The sequence below is a fragment of the Macrobrachium nipponense genome, chromosome 36 (assembly GCF_015104395.2).
Source record: "Macrobrachium nipponense isolate FS-2020 chromosome 36, ASM1510439v2, whole genome shotgun sequence".
NCBI classification, from domain to species: Eukaryota; Metazoa; Arthropoda; class Malacostraca; order Decapoda; family Palaemonidae; genus Macrobrachium; species Macrobrachium nipponense.
Genome location: NC_087220.1, coordinates 46,766,999 through 46,790,066, shown reverse-complemented (window position 1 = coordinate 46,790,066; position 23,068 = coordinate 46,766,999). Strand labels below are relative to the sequence as shown.

The following is a 23,068-nucleotide window of genomic DNA, read 5'->3' as shown; positions in this document are numbered from 1 at the left end:
AAGACAAACACAGATGCTCCAAACATTCCATGTACCATCAAAACCCAGCAAAAAAAAAAAAAGTGGTCTTTTGCTCTGTTTTGTTTCTATTGTACTCAAAACAGTCGCCGGGTTTATTCACGCCCACCCAAAATCAATAAGAAGTGATACAGCAATTTTCACATTTAAGCTGCCACACAAGTGGAAAAATACAGCTATGAAATTACTTAGTGAGTTACATAAATAAAACTGAATTACATGATAAAAATGTAAAGGAAACTTAGTTTTAATTCCTTGCTTTGCCAGCAAAAAGTAAGTGCAAACATCAGAATTACTTAAGAAGATACAAATCTAATGAAACTGAAACTTTTAATTCTTTGCTATGGCAGTAAAATGAAAGTGCAAAAATCAGAATATCATATGTCCTTATGAAACAAACATTTACAGTACAGTACCTTTCCTGCTACTCGAATCCTTTTCCTGGTAGGGCGACAAATTAAACACACGATATACCAGAGTTCCTCATCTGCCTCTCTAACAGCGCTTATTTACGCCATAAGGCCCCGGTTTTCCCACCCCCCGTTTTCCCCAATATTTTAACCCCCAAAATGTCTGCTCCTTCCCCCCTTGGCCACCCGATAACCCTGACATAAGCACAAGCTAATTAATATGTTGAGGATGTGGTGGTTATTTCATGAGAGACAGAGAGAAAAAAAATAGCAAACAAAAGCTATTCCCTTTACAATATGTTAGATTATAAGAATGAAGATGCAACTCAAAAACTATTTTACAAGACAAATTGAATTGTAAAATGTGACCAAAGGTTACCTTCTCAAAGCTTTCAAATAAAAACACTCAACATCAATAATGTTCCAGAACCTTATTGCTCTGTAAGCAACATGAAACAGAATCAAATAAGAGAATCTGTCTTCAAGAAAATACCTCTGACCTAGTTAGACATCATGAGTCTTGACTTATTCACTTAAAGTCAACATGAGGGATAGATATCAATGTTATTGAAATTACCAAAAAATAAATAAATAAATAAAATAACAATACTTGGGGAGTAGTTTCTGACATCAGAAGTACAATAGGGCCTCGATAACCGCGGGGGATAGGGTCCAGAACCCCCCGTGATAAGTAAATACCCGTGTTATCCTGGTACCCCCCTTAAAATCACTTTAAACTGCCTACTTTAATAATTAACCCACCCAAGACCACTATTTCAATGTTTATAACTGCCTACTTTAGTTCAAGCTCCAAATATGTCTTCAACTATCACCTTAAACTATATTCAAGACATTTTCAAAAGTTATTATTTCCTATCTTCAATTTCCCCTTCATCAGATCAGCAAGCAAAAGCATATTACCTAACAATTCCTTTCTATTTTCATGATTTGGCTGCTGAAACCAAACTAAAAAAATATCATATAATATATCTATTTTGTGAATGAACATAATTTATGATAATAAAAAAAAAACATTTACTGTAAAGAATTACTCCACCCAACTATTAATATTAATGTATAAACAAGCAAAATACAGCCATAAAAAAACCTAAGTTTTGTTCTTTTGTTTACGGTTGTTTAGAATCAGCTGATGGAACGTTTATTTACCGAAAGAAGAATTTTATTTTGGAAAACAATTTTAAGTTTGCTAAAAGAAACGAATTTATTAATGGAATTATTATTTTTAACGTTTGTACATAATAATTTAATGATATGATACAGTAATTCATATTTCCTTGATAGAGAGAGAGAGAGAGAGAGAATTTTGCTATTTACATTCATAGTACTTGAACATTTGAGAGAGAGAGAGAGAGAGAGAGAGAGAGAGAGAGAGAGAGAGAGAGAGAGAGAGAGAGAGAGAGAGAGAATAGAATTTTGCTATTTACATTCATAGTACTTGAACATTTGTAAATGAGTGTGTCCTAAAAATGCGTTTAGTCATGAAAAGAAGAAAACACAATAATTAGTGAATCTTGCTCTATGATAAAAATTTGTGATTTCGCTAATTTTCCGGGATATTCGTAGTATTTGGGCGGGCCACAAAAAAAGTAAGGTAAAGTGAATTTATGACAGAATTTAGAGGATACTTACGTAAAATACATCGTTAGTTTGTAGAAACAGTGTAACCACTATCACACTGTGTAAAGATAGTATGTACGAACGAGACTAGGTTTGGTGACGTCACGGTGGTCATACATAGTTTTTTTCGTGAATGAATATGCATTTATGATAAAAAAAATAGTTACTGTCTGCTTAGAGTAACCATACTGTAATATTAATGTAATCACCTCAAAATAATCGTTGCATGCTGTAAACATGTAAAGTGTATTTTTGTCTTTTGAAAAATACATTCCCCAAGGAATTATTCCTTGAAGAGGCTTTTTATTATGAAGATATGCCAATAATATATAAGATATGAATCTTAATATGAATATATATGACAATAATATATAAGGTAAAACTGGTTTTACTATGTTTAAGCTTCGTCGCCGATCGCAAACAGCAATACGATAATCAATGACAATTATTGTTTGTATGACTGCAGTGTTCAGAGAAGTTGATTGCGTTATACCAAAACAATAATGAAGTTCGAATTGAAAATTGTTTTCCTCCTAAATGTTATTGCTACTGTATTACACTACTACTATCAACATTTCTAAAAGGTTAAGAATGACAAGGTGCTGTTAAGTGTAACTCAATGTTTACATTTCTGCTGGCCGCTCAACTACAAGTTGATGTCAATGATGTGGGATTATTCCATGAATAGGCTATATATTATGAAGATATGCCAATAATATATAAGGTGAGAGTGGTTTTATTACCTTTATTGTCAGTTAATATCATTATGTGAATCTGTTCATGCATTTGTTGCTGATCCACGACTAAGCGAGGGCCCACTATACTTCAAGATACAAAATAAACTATTCTGTTCAATAAATATAAACAAAATTGCACTTTATGATTTAATTTAGGCAAACTACCAAATAAGAGGCAAATGATTCTTTCCAAATTTCCAATTACCCTTTAATTCAATCTGAGATTGCCATTATAATAGGACTGACGCCTGTTAACTGACTGACATTAACTATTATGGCTATATAGTTGAGACACTGTATTTGCTTTCTTCAGATTCGCACTCACTCGTGGATTTTTTTGGGGGAACTAATCTGAAAAATTATTTGAGGGGGGACTAGCTCACTCGCACACTTTTCTGTGAATAAACATTCACTAACTAGTGTGTTTTGATGTTGTTTTCATGTCTAAATACAAGATCACTCGCACACTTTTCTGTGAATAAACATTCACTAACTAGTGTGTTTTGATGTTGTTTTCATGTCTAAATACATTCTTATGATACAGAAATGTAACTTTCAAATATTAATACTGATTAATATGGTATTAAACTTTAATAAAATTAAATATCAAATAATAAAAATAATAATTCTCTCCCTCCCTCTTTCTCTCTTACTGATATGCATATTTTTGTATGGTAGAAAAGTGATTTATTAATTTTCAAACAATAAATATCAATGTACCCTTTACAATTATTTGCAAATTAATTGGCAAATTTTGCGTGGGGATGGTAGGTGTGAATTTTATGTAAAATAAAGATACCAGAGGTCTAATTACTGTTCATTTAGTTATAATTGTAAATTTTCAAGGGATATTTTTTGAGAAAAAGTAGTCTGGGTGCAGATATCAGCCTTCTAACTGTCAAGGTTTTGTATAGATAAATTGATTGATTGTGTCTATTAACCCTAAAACGCCTATTAAGACGTATTAACCATCGAATAAAATTGTCTAATAGGTGCTTAATTGACATATGATACGTAGAAAAAAAAAAAAATTTTTTATTTGCGGAAAAAAAAGTTATAGGCTTACTTGGCAAAACTTTTGAATCACACATTTTGAGGGATTCTGGGAGTTCACGGTTCAAGCTGTTGTTTTGTTTACAAGCGTTACCCAGGCGTGAATTTCTTTCTTCTTCCACCAAAAAGCATCAGCGACACATCTCGGAAATCATTTCGTCACTTTGACATAATTTAGGCTCCACTTTATATTAGATGATACATACTTATATATATGCAAATGTGTGCAATTTCATGTAAAATACGACAAATAATAACCCATGGTTGTAGCTTTTATCAGTTTTGAAATATTTTCATATAAAAAAAACTGTGCCAAAATTTCAACCTTCAGTCAACTTTCACTCAACCGAAACGGTTGAAAAATGCAATTGTAAATTAAAACTCCTATATTCTAGTAATATTCAATCATTTTACTTCATTTTGCAACAAATTGGAAGTCTGTAGCACAATATTTCAATTTATGGTAAATTTTTGAAAAAAAAAAAAAAAAACTATCCTTGCGACCGCACGGTAACTGGCGAAAAAATCATGATTTCCTTCGTCTGATTGTGTAATGTTTGCACCGTTTTATATTAGCAGTTACATAAGAATTTATATGAAAATATGCGCAATTTCATATAGAATACAACAAAAAAATAACCAAAGGTTGTAGCTTTTATCAGTTTTGAAATATTTTCATATACAGGCGGCCCGCGGTTAACGGCGCAATCACTCAACGGCAATTGGTTTTACGGCGGTCGTCAAAAATATTCATTAAAAAAAATAAGGCATTTAAAAGGTATCTTTACGGCACAAATTTCAGTTAACAGCGCCGCTAGCGCCGTTGTCTAACGAGTTCATACATATGTAGAAATGCCGTTCAGACCATAAAGGTTACGCAAATTATATTAACAAAATTTTATGGAGAGTTATTATGTAGGTATTAGGGTAAAATATATGCCTCTGACGCTGTTCTATGCCGAAAATATCGAGTTACATAAGTGCAAATTTAGCTATGGATGTGTCGATTCATAAATGTTCATGCTTTTGTTTAAAATGTGTATGAAAATGTATTACGTGAAAGGCATTTTTATTTCTGTACAGAAATATGATACAAAGGCAGCTTTTGAAACTGCCCTTCACGTTATCAAATACGATGTTTTTTCATGTTCTTTCTTGTAAGCCACCGCCTGCCGCTCTTCCGAAAATATAATTAAAAAAAAGTGCAAATTAGCAATTGATGGTCTATTTTATAAATGGTTTATGCTTTTATATTTAAAATGTGTATTGATGAAATGTATTACGAATAGGGTATTTTTATTTCTGTGCTGAAAAATGATAAAAAGGCAGCTTTTGAAACTCCCCTTCAAGTTATCGACTACGATGTTTTTTTCAAGTTCGTTCTTGTATGCCGCCGTCTACCGCTCTTCCGAAAATATAGTTAAAAAGAGTGCAAATTTAGCGATCGATGTGTCGATTTTTCAAATGTTTTTGCAAATGTTTATGCTTTTATGTTTAAAATGTGTATGAAAATATATTACGTAAAGGTATTTTCATTTTTGTACAGAAATAAAATACAAATTAAGGCAGACTTTGTAACTACGCTCCACGTTGTCAGGGGATGATTTTTCATGTTCGTTCTTGTCCGCCAGTTCCGAAAAATGCATTGTATTATTTTATTAATTATGCATCTTTTCCATAAATCCTTTGAAAATTTATACATTATTTCACTGTATCCAAGAATATTGTATGTATTCTTATATTATTGTATTCTAAAATACTACGGTAGGCAAACTTAAGCCCGTATTCCGCGGAGCGGCCAATGTTGTGGTTTGAAATCAGCTGATGAATACGAGTTTGTTTCACCATAACGCAATTCTGAGCGAATGCTCTTGCTTCTAGTTAGCATAAACGAATATATATATACTTGACTTATATGAGACAGTTATTTTTCCTTATACAGCGTGTTTTTAGGTGGAAATATTTATTGAATATGTCTCGTTGTGAATGTAATCTACTTTTTTTTTCCGTTAACAGATTACGTTGGCGGCATGTTTACTGCGTAAAAAATTACGTGATTCCGTTCGCAATAATCCTTTATATCATCGTAATACGAATTTACGTTATTTATCTTATATCGGCGTGAAACCAACAGTAAAATGTGTTCTTTCAAGCACAGTAGTTTTGATTAAAATGATTTTATCACAATTTTATCTACAGTTGTGTGTGATGGCAGACGTTTGCTGCAGTTTTATCTTTATTGCCGATGTACGATAATAGTCATTAGCAGCTTGAACAGTTTTCTCAGCTTCAGTTATAACTAGGTTTAAAATTTAACGTATATTTTCCCGATTGATCTTTAATCTATATTTACCTCTGATCTATAGCGAATAAAGTTATTACATTAAGATATCTCAGTTCTATTCTATACATAACGCCATTTATAACAAATACAGTAATGTTGCACTGTAGTAAGATGATCGAAATACAAGCCCAACAGATGTTATCAGTTCGGTTGTACTTAGATATTGGGGGGGGAGAGGAGGGGAGAAAAAAAAAAAAAAAAAAAAAAAAACTAGTCTTTTCTCGTTCGGTTGTTCATGGCTGTACACGTTCATGCAACGAGTATAACGTTAAAACCATACTTCCATCATTCTCTTTTGCTGTTATTGAACTTATGTAACTACAAGATGGATAAAGTTAGGCCATTGTAATTTGATCTCTCATAAAATCGAACTATCGTAAGACTAATGATCGTAACCTGAACACTACAGCTACCTGTACACTGTATAAACTTTATTATATCTTTACATACTTTAGACACCCACATGTACTGTGCAGTAAATTCTATTGTACTATACTGCATAAATATAATTTTACTTTATTGCGCCGTTGTGGGATTACGGCGCCTTTGACTGGTCTAGGGTTTCGAAAGAAGGTGTGCGGCGGCCGTAGGCTTTAAAATCGCTCAGCGTCGAAAATCGCTTAACGTCGGTGGCCAGGAACGGAACCCCTGCCGCTAACCGAGGGCCGCCTGTAAATAACAATAAGTGCCAAATTTTCAACCTTCAGTCAATTTTGACTCGACCCAAATGGTCAAAATACGATATTGTAAGCTAAAACTCTTTCATTCTAGTAATATTCAATCATTTAACTTTATTTTACAACAAATTGGAAGTCTCTAGCACAATATTTTGATTTATGGTGAATATTTGTAAAAAAATTTTCCTTACGCCAGCACGAAAACTCTTCCAAAAAAATCAGAAATTCTTTTGTCGGAATGTCGTAATGTTTTGCACAGTTTTATATTAGCCGTTACATAAAGTTTTATATGTGAAAATGTGCGCAATTACGTGTAGAATACAACAAAAGACAACCCATGGTTGTAGCTTTTATCAGTTTTGACATTTTTTCATATAAGTGCCAAATTTCAACCTTGGGTCATTTCTGACTCGACCGAAATGGTCGAAAAACGCAATTGTAAGCTAAAATGCTTATATTCTAGTAATATTCAATCATTTAACTTCATTTTGCAACAAACTGGAAGTCTCTAGCACAATATTTTGATTTATGGTGAATATTTGTAAAAAAAAAAAAAAAAAAAAAAACTTTTTCCTTACGCCAGCACGAAAACTCTTCCGAAAAAATCAGAAATTTTTTCGTCCGATTGTCATAATGTTTGCACCAATTTATATTAACTGTTATATAAGTTTTATATAAGAAAATGTGCACAATTTCATGTAGAATACAACAAAAAAATATCTCATGGTTATAGCTTTTATCAGTTTTGAAATATTTTCATATAAATAAGTAAAAAAAAAAAAATTCTACCTTCGGCCACGTTTAACTCGACCGAAATGGTTGAAAACTGCAATTGTAAGCTACAACACTTACAGTCTAGTAATGGTCAATCAATTACCTTCATTTTGCAACAAAAGGTGAGTCTCACACAATATTTCAATTTATGGTGAATATTTGAAAACAACAATTTTTTTTTTTTTTTTTAACATTAGTGCGTTACGAATTCATGCATCATATGTGATAATATTTGTTAGATACCAAAAACAGCAATTTAGTGAACAATACATCGACAAAATAATTAACTCATTAGCTTTAACCGTTTTGCTCACAGCACGATTTGTATTCAATTATATATGAAATTTTTTTCGCGCTGTCATATATTCCAATATTTATAAATATTTTTTTTTATTTCTGATGGTTGCATACTAAACTTCAGACAATGACAAAAAAAGGAGACAAAAATGAACTCTTAATCTTGAAAACTAATCGTACTATGATTTTTTTTTTTTTTTTTTTTTTTTTTAAACTTTCCACTTCGGGGCTCACTCCTGCATGCCGCCAGTATACGGGAGACACTTTCGGAAATACCAGGCTCGGCGTTTAAGGGTTAAACCTGGAGTCACACCATCTAGGTTATTGACACCAAAATAATTTTAAATGGAACAAAATAAAATTTAAAATAAATTTTATATAAAAATATCTAAACAAATATAAATTCTCACATAATCTATGTATAAACTAAATTTTGTTGAGGCGGCGCGTCTCCCACAGATACATAACTGATCTATATTACAATCTTTTCTGACAATTGTAGCTAGAACAAAATTACCTTCTCTGTCACATCCACAAAATAGGAACCTATGTCTCAAATTCCTAAGTCTGAGACATTCAATCAGCAAATGTCTCACAGTTCCCACAAAATGGAGGATTTTCATGGGACATCTAAAACTCATGAGTGAATCTTGTACATCCAATCCTCAATCTGCACAACATCGTTTCCTATCTACTTGGCAGATAGGTATATGACCAAGGGGAGACTGATGATACAATACTGCGCATTTCTAGATTGGTTAAAATATCCTCCCACTGGGACTGCCAACATTTTTTTTATCGTGGCCTACTACAGAATATAAATCCCAATATGGTAGTTAGCATCTTGTGGGTTCTCAGGAGCAGATTGCCAACTTTGCAAGTTGGTATTTTATGCAAAGTTGGTATTTTAGAGACTGCTCTCTCTCTCTCTTCAGGTAAGTAACGAATAAGAAAAGTTCCACAATAGGCAGTATTTAAACCAAGAGAAATCCACAGGTAGCCATTTTAGTACTAGGTCACCTCTGCTGATAATTTCTCTTTAACCTTCTTTAGCATTGGTGGAAGAGAGATTTTATCTATGATATATGAATCCCAGGTGCCCTTTGAGATGTTCATTATTACCTGTCTTTCTTTATTCAATGTTGCGCTGACCTATCATCAGGCTTTGGCACCAACATTTGCTGCCATAAATATATGTCAAAAATTCCAGTTTATTTTGTAAAGATGCAATACTTTGCCAGAGCACTTAGTCATTTTAACGATCCTAATCAGATTTTTTTTCATAAGTTGTAACTTGTGTAACGGTAACTTGTATTCTTTGCAATAGTAAAGAGACAAACTCGGTGGTTCGTCTCGCTTAAACACTCCTCAGAGACTGATATTACCAATCCAAAACTAAAAATTATCCCCATAAAACTTAGAAACAGATTGCAGAACAATATCTAGAAGAGGAAAAGAAGGTAAGGGAGAACATAACACATTGAACCCTCTACAAGTCTCTAACAATATCACTAAAACATAGAAACAGATTGCAGAACGAATCATCTAGAAGAGAAAAGCAGGTAAGAGAACATACACATGAACACTCTACAAGTCTTCTAACAATATCACTGCATTGGTCTTTTCTGGAAAGGATGTACAAGTACCCTTTCATTTTCAAATATGACATGAGAAGGTACTTCAGTCTACAAAGGTTAAAATGACCATGTTGGCAAACCCACTTGATGGGACTTGAGAGTATTACAAGAATACAATCACTTCCACCCTAATCACATTATGGGTATGCCTCGAGTACTATACCCAGAACCGTTATCCCCCTGGAATCCATGATCCAGTCCTGCAGAATAGTTCCACCCAAAAACTCAGATCCAAACATTATCGGGCAGTTGATAGTCCCACTATTTAACTTCAGATTTAAACCCATTCCCAGCTATATCTTTTCCTATTTGTCAGGTCAGATAAATTTTACAATAAGTGGAAAATTGCAAAATAATACTCCCAAATAAATACATCAAAATATATATGACACTCTTGGACTCAAACATGGCAACTAATTCTCGGGTTCAAGGGCCCACTAACCCTGTCAAGGCGGTCCCACAACGAGGGGGGATTGAGGATTAGAATCAAGGTAGGAGTACTTCTTTTTATTTGGAAAAATTCATTTTAATACGTGACAAAGTTAAGGTTACCTTTTCAGAGTCCTTAAATGCAGATTTATCAGGTTCTCCTTCCTGATGGGATGGAGGATTTGCATCCAGCAAACCCTTACTAACATCAACACGCCTCAGGGATTTTCTTGTTTCTGGGCCACTCTGAAACAAAATAAAATCAGGGTTTGTCAATAACACCTACTCATAAAAGTACGTAGTAAGTACAAAAATCTTCACTTAACTCACTTCTTGTAACAAATGTTTGTCACGACATAACAATAAATATAGGGAAAGTCCCAACTTCCAAGGAAGGACACTGAAGTTATCATAACGAAAACAATAAAAAATGTGACCAAAAGAAGTTTACCTTATCAGGCTTGTTATTTACAGATTTGTCAGGTTGTCCTTCCTGATGGGGTGGAGAGTTTCCATCATCACTAGGGCTCTTTTCTGGAGCACTCTGAAACAGAATCAAATCAAAGTTAACAATAAAACCCAGTCATAAAAGTATGTAGTAAGTCATAAAACCTTTACTTCACTAGCTTCTTGTGACAAATGTCACTCATGGTGTAACTTAAGTTTTTACTTCAAAAAATGACAAAGTTTGATACCAATTTGTATTTTTCATAGCTAACAAACCTGAGTCTTAACAATAGAATATTTTCCAAGTGGCAGATGGTAACTGGTTAAAACTCTCTCCGACTGTAAAGCAGTCTGTGAGATCTGGCAACGCCTGTGAGAACGAGGTGAAAGTTAGTCAGAAACCATACATTCAAACCTCATGACACACCAGTCTTTTCCTAACCGTCTTGGGGAGTAGATGCTTAGGCTTTCCTCTCCTCCCAAGCCCATTTTTTCTGCCTCTGTTCTGTTTTTTTTCAGTGTTGAGAATGTGTATTTGTTGGTATGGTTTCCCTCGAGTCTTCACAGCCTCGTCAATGCATGTGTATTCCAGAGGTCCAGTGCTCTAGGTTTTTGCAGTCGTCAACTACAGATCCCTACACAACTTGCAGTACGTGCAGAGCTCATCTTTGTACGTTGATGAATCCCTGCCAGGAATGTCGGGCTCGGCCTAAGTCGTAGTGGAGGTCGTTTTGTAAGAAGAGGGAACATCGCAAAGTTTCCACTCTTTCCTCTTGGGAGGAGGTTTTTTTCACCTCATCTGGACTTATAATTGCCAAGTTTGTAAAAACTTTAGCTCTAATAAAAAAAGCACAGGTATTTTCTTCATCAGCATTTTATTAATTTCTTTTATCCTTTTTTTACCTCTTGGTTTCTTATGGAGGGGTGGAATTTTAAGAGAAAAATGAAAAGGGCCAAGAAGGAGGTTGAGAATTCATGGAGGGAGAGATGAAGTGAAAAACGTTGGGAACCACTGAGCTGGGCACAGGAGTGAATGGTATAATATTAGGTGGACTGATGATAGGGGACAAGGCTACAGCAGGGGAAGATAGAATGACACGATTATCAACTACACTATAAAGGTAGTACCCGGTTATTGCCACTATTATCAACTACACTATAAAGGTAGTACTCGGGTTATTGCCACGATTACCTATTACACTATAAAGGTAGTACCCAGTTATTGCCAGAGTCGGTTAATGATAATCCGTTTTATGGCAATTGTCTAAAATCTGTGATTTTCAGTGCCATAAACTAAACTTCTGGTTATTGGCAATCATAATAGTTATGGCACTAATACATACTTAACACACACACCATTTAACTGGTTATCAGCACCAAAATCCAGTTATTGGCACCATAAATCATAAGAGTTTCATTTAATGTCTATTTTCGCTTATCATGAAGCCCATCGGAATGGAAACCCCTGCTGATAACTAGGGACTGCCTGTATTTAAGAGTGGGTTCTAAACTACGAGCTCTAATTCAGACTCTAGAGGAAGCCTTCCTTTTATTAGCTATCTAGTTTTTCTAAGTGAGATTACCATAACTTTCACCAACATTTGTCCCAATCTTTACATTCCTTACATGTAAGATCTTTCATACAAACTTGTCCCCTACAATTTGCGCAGATAGTATGAGTCAGAAGTGGCTTTGGTCAACCTGGTTTTACACTCCTCCCTACAATACCTAATGCTGGAGGTACTTTGTCCAACATGACTGTCAAAATGGTATTTATTTAAAAAAAAACTATCTTCTCTAAGATTTAAGGCTACACGAAAACTGAATACTTCACCAACTACTCGAAGGCTGGCCCAAAATCACGATGTAATAAGACAAACACAGATGCTCCAAACATTCCATGTACCATCAAAACCCAGCAGAAAACAAGTGGTCTTTTGCTCTGTTGTTTCTATTGTACTCAAAACAGTCAGCGGGTTAGTCACCCACCCAAAATCAATAGAAGTGATACAGTAATTTTCACAATTAAGCTGCCACACAAGTGGAAAATACAGCTATGAAATTACTTAGTGAGTTACATAAATAAAACTGAATTACATGATAAAAATGTAAAGGAAACTTAGTTTTAATTCCTTGCTTTGCCAGCAAAAAGTAAGTGCAAACATCAGAATTACTTAAGAAGATACAAATCTAATGAAACTGAAACTTTTAATTCTTTGCTATGGCAGTAAAATGTAAGTGCAAAAATCAGAATATCATATGTCCTTATGAAACAAACATTTACAGTACAGTACCTTTCCTGCTACTCGAATCCTTTTCCTGGTAGGCGACAAATTAACACACGATATACCAGAGTTCTCATCTGCCTCTCTAACACGCTTATTTACCATAAGGCCCCGTATTTTGCCCGTTTTCCCATACCCCCTTTTACCCCAAAGTTGTCATCAGAGATGTTCTGTGCAGGTGCGATGTCTCTTCCACCCGATACCTGACATAAGACAAGCTAATTAATATGTGAGGATGAGTTTTATTAGAGACAGAGAGAAAAAAAATAGCAAACAAAAGCTATTCCCTTTACAATATGTTAGATTATAAGAATGAAGATGCAACTCAAAAACTATTTTACAAGACAAATTGAATTGTAAAATGTGACCAAAGGTTACCTTCTCAAAGCTTTCAAATAAAAACACTCAACATCAATAATGTTCCAGAACCTTATTGCTCTGTAAGCAACATGAAACAGAATCAAATAAGAGAATCTGTTTTCAAGAAAGCACCTCTGACCTAGTTAGACATCATGAGTCCTGACTTATTCACTTAAAGTCAACATTATGAGTCCCTCATTTGAGGGATAGATATCAATGTTATTGAAATTACCAAAAAATAAATAAATAAATAAAATAACAATACTTGGGGAGTAGTTTCTGACATCAGAAGTACAATAGGGCCTCGATAACCGCGGGGGATAGGGTCCAGAACCCCCCGTGATAAGTAAATACCCGTGTTATCCTGGTACCCCACCCTTAAAAATCACTTTAAACTGCCTACTTTAATAATTAACCCACCCAAGACCACTATTTCAATGTTTATAACTGCCTACTTTAGTTCAAGCTCCAATTATGTCTTCAACTATCACCTTAAACTAAATTCAAGACATTTTCAAAAGTTATTATTTCCTATCTTCAATTTCCCCTTCATCAGATCAGCAAGCAAAAGCATATTACCTAACAATTCCTTTCTATTTTCATGATTTGGCTGCTGCACCAAACAAAAAGTACATAGTATATATCTATTTTGTGAATGAACATACAGTAGAGCCTCAGTTCTCGACGATAATTCGTTCCAGAAGGAGCGTCGAAATTCGATTATTTCGAGAACTGAATAAAGTTTCCCATAAGAAATAACTGAAAATGGATTAATCCGTTCTTGACCATCAGTTATTACCTAACCTTGCCTTTTTATACAATACATTACATGTAAATTACAACTAAATAAGTTAAAAGTTAAATAAATATCATGTTTAAACGTATATTTATACAAATGTGTTAATATACAGTATAAAAGAAAACTACCCTGTGTCCAACTGATTGTTGACCAAGCTCCATAGGCTACCTAGGTAAATAGTAAGTAGAACGTAGTGTAGTGGGTAGGCATAAAACGTGTTGCTAACATAATAAAAGCATTGAAAAGCAAGTCTAATTATACAGTAAATTAATAAACTATTAAAATTAAACCCAATCTATATTTATCAAAAACTTGCAAAAATTTGCCTACAGTAAGTCGGCATTTAAGGATGTAAACAAACCATAGCGCAGCCCTGGTGGTTTATATCGGGACTATGGTAGTAAAGAAACCATAACTCGCTATAAGCCTAGAAACATTTACATTCGCTATTAATTTATGGTAAATCTTTTACGGAGTCGACTGCAATACTGTATACAAAATCGCTTGAAAATTATCTTTCAGTAAATGTAATGTTATGATACTAACGATTTTGTTTCATAAATGTCCTTATAAAAAAAGGTGCGTCTTTTACGGCAAATTGTCCAATATCAGGGCTGGTTTCAAGCTTATTGGACTTTGACAATTATTATGGTACTGCATGGTACATATATACGTACACATAAGTAAAAGAATCTTCTTAATGTCTTTAATTACATACCATTACGTACCAGCATCTCTTGAGTTTAATATCAAGCTAACCTCTTTTTTTTTTTTTTTTTTTTTTTTTTTTTTTTTTTTTTTTTTTTTTTTTTACGAGGACGCTTATACGAAGCATACAGATTGCGTTCGTTACCGCGAACGTGTTTGCATATGTAAACTGTGTCACTACCAGACCTCATACGTAAACATTGACGTCTTTTTTACAGTAGCATAAAAGAATCTTCTTAATTTCTATAATTATTCTATACCATAGCGGCTTCTCTGATTAAAGCTAGGCTAACCTCCTCTTTACCAGCAAGCTTAACAAAGATTAAGATTGCGTTCGCTACCGACGGCACACGTTACGTATGTGACAGTGGTTTCACTACCAAATCTCACACGTAAACAATGACGTATTTTTACAGTAGACATAAAAGAATCTACTTAATTTCTATAATTAATGTATACTGTAGCGGATTCTGAGTTAACCTAAGGCTAACCTCTTCTTTACCGGCACGCTTAAAAAGCTTAGATTGCGTTGCTACCGAACCGAACATGTTACGTATGTAACTGGTTTCACTACCAAATCTTACACGTAAACATTAACGTATTACAGTACGACATAAAAGATTCTTCTTAATTTCTTGATTAATACGCACTTATATGGCATAGTAGCTTCTCTGATATAAACTATGACTAACTTCTTCTTTACCGGAAAGCTTAACAAAGCTTAAAGATTGCATTCGCTACCGAACCGCACATGTAACCTACGTACGTAACATTGCCTTCACTCCAAAACCTAACACTTAAATACGTATTGCATTTGCTACTGAAACGCGCGTCTCAAGTGTGAGCATGGTTTTAGAATATGTCTACGGTTGATACCACCGACAAAAGCAAACGAAATGCGCGCAAGGTGTACAAGACACGACACATGTTTGAATGTTTGTAAACATTAGTTGCGACTTTAAACAATGCTGAGTCACTGAGTGGCGTCACCAATGTTACCAACCATTTTGCTAAATTATGCTAGTCGGTCCAAGCAAGAATTTAATGCCAAATATGGTGCAATTTTGTGCCGACAAATTATGCTATATTAATCTATCATATCTCATTTCTCTAATACATTTGAGCTAAAACAACGATGTAATGGAAATTTAAAACTTTATATATTAGGTGAAATGATAAAAAGTGACGAACAGACAATATTATAACTAATTAATTTGAATGATGTTAGGAAACTCGTAATAAAACACCATTTTTCTTTAATAGATCACATACGCAATCACTAGTACACTATTGATATGCAATCACTATATACTATTTGACAAATGTGTGAAGATCACACATACAAATGTGAAGAAAAACAACAAGTTTTACTTATTACTGCATCATTATCATGCCACTCAGAACCATTTTTCTTTCAACATGGTCACATAAAACAATTAAATAAAATACTTGAAAATGTGTGAAAATTACTTCAAATATAACATTTTGGTTTTTTATTTACTGATATTTCCTGAAAAAAATTAAAACTAAAAAAAAAAGGTAAACAAACAAACCAGTCTCTACTCAAGAAGAAAAACATACGTACTTATTACTTGATCATTATCATGCCACTGAAACACTTTTTCTTTAATAGATCACATACACAATGATAAATACTTGAAAATTGTGGTAAAATCACTTCAGGACATAACTTAAAATTTTGACTTACTGAAAAAATAAAAAAAAAACTTAAAAAAGGAAAAAAAGGTAATTCGTTTACTCATGAAGAAAAAACATTATTAACAACTTTACTGATTGTTTGTCATGCCACTGTGGGTATTTATTTATATTCACAAAATTTAACATTCCTTAGTTGGGTTCAAACTTAGCAATTAACTCATTTGTTAGTGCTGCTTTTGAGGCAATTTCACTTGAAGATACATTCACTATAGCTGTGTATGAAATTGAGGAATTTTCTGCATTTTATTTAAAATTTTAGTGAAAATACATTCTAAAATTGTACTAGAACCCTAAGTGTGAAAGAAATTATGCTAAGCTCCAATTCTTGGGTCAAATTATGCTAAAAAACATGAAATTATGCTACATTTGGTTAGCACTGGATGACGCCAACTAGCGGCAGCTGGCAGAAACAGTTTTGTTTACAAACATCATATGGTCGGGGGTCGGAAACTGGTTTTTTGGTTGAAAACAGATACAAAGTTTATTGGAAATTTAGTGGCGAAATCCGATTATGTCGAGTTCTAATACGGTCGTGAACCGGGTCTCTACTGTATTTATGATAAAAAAAAAAAACATTATTTACTGTAAAGATTACTCCACCCAACTATAATAATAATGTATAAACAGTAAAATACAGCAATAAAAAACCTAGTTTTGTCTTTTGTTTATGTTTAGAATCAGCTGATGGACGTTTATTACCAAAAGAATTATTTTGGAAAACAATTTAGTTGCTAAAAGAAAATAATTTATTAATGGAATTATTATTTTTAACTTTGTACATAATAGTTATGATATTATAAGATAATGTATACAGTAATTCATATTTCATGAGAGAGAGAGAGAGAGAGAGAGAGAGAGAGAGAGAGAGAGAGAGAGAGAGAGAGAGAGAGAGCAGCTGCTTAGGACGAGCGTACTGTTTCTAGCTTAGCTCAAGAATAACGTAATGAGATTTGTATTTTAAATATTTTTATGGTGATAAGAAATGAAATGCATAGTGATATTTTCTTGTATACTGTTATAATGTGATAATCATTGAGTCAACTTTAAAAGTTGTATTGAAGCAGTTTCGTAAATCACAAAGAATAAAAGATCATTTTGTTCTCTTATTATGATAATAATAGATCATTATTATAGTTTTTTCTGAGAGAGAGAGAGAGAGAGAGAGAGAGAGAGAGAGAGAGAGAGAGAGAGAGAGAGAGAGAGAGAGAGAGAGAGAGAGAGATAGAGAGAGAGAAGGAAGAATTTTGCTATTTACATTCATAGTACTTGAACATTTGTAAATGAGTGTATCCTAAAAATGCGTTTAGTCATGAAAAGAAGAAGAAAACACAATAATTAGTGAATCTTGCTCTATGATAAAATTCGTGATTTCGCTAATTTTCCGGGATATACGTAGTATTTGGGCTCCACAAAAAAAGTAAGTAAAATGATTTATGACAGAATTTAGAGGATACTTACGTAAAATACATCGGTAGTTTGTAGAACAGTGTAACCACTATCACACTGTGTAAAGATAGTACGTACAAACGAGACTAGGTTTGGTGACGTCACGGTGGTCATACGTATTTTTTTCGTGAATGAATATACATTTATGATAAAAAAAATAGTTACTGTACTGCTTAGAGTACCATACTGTAATATTAACGTAATCACCTCAAAATAATCGTTGCATGCTGTAAACATGTAGTGTGTATTTTTGTCTTTTGAAAAATGCATTCACCAAGGAATTATTCCTTGAAGAGGCTTTCTATTATGAAGATATGCCAATAATATATAAGATATGCGTCTTATTATGAATATATAATGACAATAATAATATATAAGGTAAAAATGGTTTTACTACGTTTAAGCTTCGTCGCCGATCGCAAACAGCAATACGATAATCTATGACAATTATCGTTTGTATGACTGCAGTGTTCAGAGAAGTTGATTGCGTTATACCAAAACAATAATGAAGTTCGAATTGAAAATTAATGTTTTCCTAAATGTTATTGCTACTGTAATTACACTACTACTATCAACATTTCTAAAAGGTTAAGAATGAAAAAGGTGCTGTTAAGTGTAACTCGATGTTTACATTTCTGCTGGCCGCTCAACTACAAGTTGATGTCAATGATGTGGGATTATTCCATGAATAGGCTATATATTATGAAGATATGCCAATAATATATAAGGTGAGAATGGTTTTATTACCTTTATTGTCAGTTAATATCATTATGTGAATCTGTTCATGCATTTGTTGCTGATCCACGACTAAGCAAGGGCCCACTATACTTCAAGATACAAAATAAACTCTATTCTGTTCAATAAATATAAACAAAATTGCACTTCATGATTTAATTTATGCAAAATACCAAATAAGAGGCAAATGATTCTTTCCAAATTTCTAATTACCCTTTAATTCAATCTGAGATTGCCATTATAATAGGACTGAAGCCTGTTAACTGACTGACATTAACTATTATGGCTACAGGCAGCCCGCGGTTAACGGCGCATCACTCAACGGCGAATCGGTTTTTTACGGCGGTTTGTCAAAAATATTCATTAAACAATAAGGCATTTTACAAAGGTATCTTTACGGCACGAAATGTTTCAGTTAACAAGCGCGGCCTAGCGCTCCGTTGTCTAACGAGTTGCATAACATTATGTAGAAATTGCCGTTCAGACCATAAAGGTTATGCAAATTATATTAACAAATTTTATGGAGAGTTATTACGTAGGTATTAGGGTAAAAATAATGCCTCTGACGCTGTTCTATGCCGAAAATATTGAGTTACATAAGTGCAAATTTAGCTATGATGTGTCGATTCATAAATGTTCATGCTTTTGTTTAAAATGTGTATGAAAATGTATTACGTGAAAGGCATTATTATTTCTGTACAGAAATATGATACAAAGGCAGCTTTTGAAACTGCCCTTCACGTTATCAAATACGATGATTTTTCATGTTCTTTCTTGTAAGCCGCCGCCTGCCGCTCTTCCAAAAATGTCTATTTAAAAAAAGTGCAAATTAGCCATCGATGTGTCGATTTCATAAATGTTTATGCTTCTAAGTTTAAAATGTATATGAAAATGTACTACGAATAGGGTATTTATATTTCTGTGCAGAAATATGATAAAAAGGCAGCTTTTGAAACTCCCCTTCAACTTATCGACTACGATGTGTCGATTCATAAGTGTTCATGCTTTTGTTTAAAATGTGTATGAAAATGTATTACGTGAAAGGCATTTTTATTTCTGTACGAAATATGATACAGGCAGCTTTTGAAATTGCCCTTCACGTTATCAAATACGATGTTTTTTCATGTTCTTTCTTGTAAGCCACCGCCTGCCGCTCTTCCGAAAATGTCATTTAAAAAAAGTGAAATTAGCCATCGATGTGTCGATTTTATAAATGTTTATGTTTTTTTTTTTTTTTTATGTTTAAAATGTGTATGAAAATGTACTACGAATAGGGTATTTTTATTTCTGTGCAGAAATATGATAAAAAGGCAGCTTTTGAAACTCCCCTTTAACTTATCGACTACGATGTTTTTTCAAGTTCGTTCTTGTATGCCGCCGTCTGCCGCTCTTCCGAAAATATCGAGTTAGAAAAAAAAAAAAAAGGTGCAAATTTAGCGATCGATGTGTCGATTTTTCAAATGTTTATGCTTTTATCTTTAAAATGTGTATGAAAACATATTGCGTAAAGGTATTTTCATTTTTGTACAGAAATAAGATACAAAATAAGGCAGCCTTTGTAACTAGGCTCCACGTTGTAAGGGGATGGTTTTTCAAGTTACGTTCGTTTTTGTCCCGTCAGTTCCGAAAAATGCATTGTGTTATTTTATTAATTACGCATCTTTTCCATAAATCCTTTAAAAAAGTTATACATTATTTCACTGTATCCAAGAATTGTATGTATTCTCATATTATGTATTTTAAAATACTACGGCAAACTTAAGCCAGTATTCCGCGGAGCGGCCAATGTTGTGGTTTGAAATCAGCTGATGAATAACGAGTCTGTTCACCATAACGCAATTCTGAGCGAATGCTCTTGCTTCTAGTTAGCATAAACGAATATCTATATACTTGACTTATATGAGACAAAGTTATTTTTCCATATACAGCGTGTTTTTAGGTGGAAAATATTTATTGAATATGTCTCATTGTGAATGTGAACTACTATTTTTTTTCGTTAACAGAATTACGTTGGCGGCATGTTTATTGCGTAAAAAATTACGTGATTCCGTTCGCAATACGTAATCCTTTATATCATCGTAATACGAACTTTACGCTATTTATCTTATATCGGCGTGAAACCAACAGTAAAATGTGTTCTTTCAAGCACAGTAGTTTTGATTAAAAATGATTTTATCCCAATTTTATCTACAGTTGTGTGTGATGGCAGACGTTACTGCAGTTTTATCCTTGTTGCCGATGTACGATAATAGTCATTAGCAGCTTGAACAGTTTTCTCAGCTTTAGTTATAACTAGGTTTAAATTTAACGGTATATTTCCCGATTGATCTTTAATCTATATTGATCTCTGATCTATAGCGAATAAAGTTATTACATTAAGATCTCAGTTCTATTCTATACATAACGCCAATTTATAACAAATAAGGTAATGTTGCACTGTAGTACGATGATCGAAATACAAGCCCAAACAGATGTTATCCAGTTCGGTTGTACTTAAAAAAAAAAAAAACAAAAAAAAAAAAAAAAAAAAAAAAAAAAGTATTTTCTCGTCGGGGTTGTTCATGGCTGTACACGTTCACGCAACGAGTATAACGTTAACACCATACTTTCATCATTCTCTTTTGCTGTTATTGAACTTATGTAACTAGAAGATGGATAAAGTTAGACCATTGTAAATTGATCTCTCATAAAATCGAACTATCGTAAGACTAATGATTGTAACCTGAACACTACAGCTACCTGTACACTGTATAAACTATTATATCTTGACATACTTTAGACACCCACATGTACTGTACAGTAATTTCTATAGTACTATACTGCATAAATATAATTTTACTTATTGCGCCGTTGTGGGATTACAGCTCCTTTGACTGGTCTAGAGTTTCGAAAGGTGTGCGGCGGCCGTAGGCTTTAAAATCGCTCAGCGTCGAAAATCGCTTGGCGTCGGTGGCCAGGAACGGAACCCCTGCCGCTAACCGAGGGCCGCCTGTATATAGTTGAGACACTGTATTTGCTTTCTCCAGATTCGCACACATCGTGGATTTTTTGGGGGGGAACTCAATCTGAAAAATTATTTGAGGGGGGACTAGCTCACTCGCACACTTTTATGTGAATAACATTCACTAACTAGTGTGTTTTGATGTTGTTTTCATGTCTAAATACATTCTTATGATACAGAAATGTAACTTTCAAATATTAATACTGATTAATATTGTATTAAACTTAATAAAATTAAATATCAAATAATAAAAAATAATTATTATCTCCCTCCCTCTTTCTCTCTTACTGATATGCATATTTTTGTATGGTAGAAAAGTGATTTATTAATTTTAAAACAATAAATATCAATGTACCCTTTACAATTATTTGCAAATTAATTGGCAAATTTTGCGTGGGGATGGTAGGTGTGAATTTTATGTAAAATAAAGATACCAGAGGTCTAATTACTGTTCATTTGTTATATTGTAAATTTCAAGGGATATTTTTTGAGAAAAAGTAGTCTGGGTGCAAATATCAGCCTTCTAACTGTCAAGGTTTTGTATAGATAAATTGATTGTGTCTATTAACCCTAAAACGCCTATTAAGAAGTATTAACCATAGAATAAAATTGTCTAATAGGTGCTTAATTGACATATGATACGTAGAACAAAAAAAATTTTTTTTTATTTGCGGAAAAAAAAAGGGATTTTGACGTAGGAAAAATCTATTTCTGGGCGAGGAAGCCGTGTCGCCCAGTGAAATATGTCTGCTTTAGCACTATTTCTAGTAAAATATTGCTATAATACCAGAGAACTGCTAATTGGACATGTCAGAAGCCTCTGACTCGCTCACCTCCTATAAAAGGTGTCGGTATAAAAACTGGGGCGAGTGTTAAACAATACACAGCAACCCCTCCAATTAGCCTTTTCCTCATCAAAAGACCCTAAATACGGGGAGCCGACCCATAGGTCACACCTAGCTACCCCGTTGAAGGCGGCTGTGACGTCATACTTATCGATAGCAATGAAGCTTGGTGCACTGCAAGGGAGGGGAAAAACCTGGGGGGGATTTCACTGGGCGAACACGGCTTCCTCGCCCAGAAATATTTGATTTTTCCTACGTCAAAATCCCTTTTCTGGGCTCAGCCGTGTCGCTCCCGTGAAATTGTACCAGAGAAACACCAAGCTACATCACTCTGAAATGAAACAGAATATTAAATTGTATAAACTAACACCATAGACCAATGAAATAGCTAAAAGAGATTTGCTGCGATAGGTAGGATGTTAATAAAAACTGGCATAATGGAAAATATTCATATGACACAAGGACAGTACTATATTGATGTTGCAAGGAGACACTGACCTCCCTACAGCTATTGCCTGATATTTAAGATCCTCCAAGGACTTAAGGTAAAGCTTTGGAAAACCCCAGTGCGACTGCCGACCAGTATATTTCTTCAGATCATCAAAGTTCATATATTTGAAGAAATTTACAGAAGTTTGTTATAGCCCGAATAGCCACGCGCTTTGGGAAAGGACCCTGGGCTGGACTTCCTTGGTAAAATACAAAAAAC

At 33.8% G+C, this 23,068-nt stretch overlaps 1 protein-coding gene across 1 annotated transcript in view; it reads right to left on the bottom strand.

Annotated features, from left to right (window-relative positions):
* Positions 1-12,858, bottom strand: part of LOC135203319 (uncharacterized) — a 319,432-nt gene extending 306,574 nt beyond the window's left edge. Inside the window, exons 1-3 of the mRNA XM_064233063.1 lie at positions 12,756-12,858; positions 10,466-10,558; positions 10,138-10,260 (exon numbers count right to left, since the gene is read on the bottom strand). Of these exons, the coding sequence (XP_064089133.1) occupies positions 10,138-10,260; positions 10,466-10,558; positions 12,756-12,851 (312 nt within the window). The 5' untranslated portion in view covers positions 12,852-12,858. The remainder of the gene's footprint in view (positions 1-10,137; positions 10,261-10,465; positions 10,559-12,755) is intronic.
* Between the last annotated feature and the right edge of the window lie 10,210 nt (positions 12,859-23,068).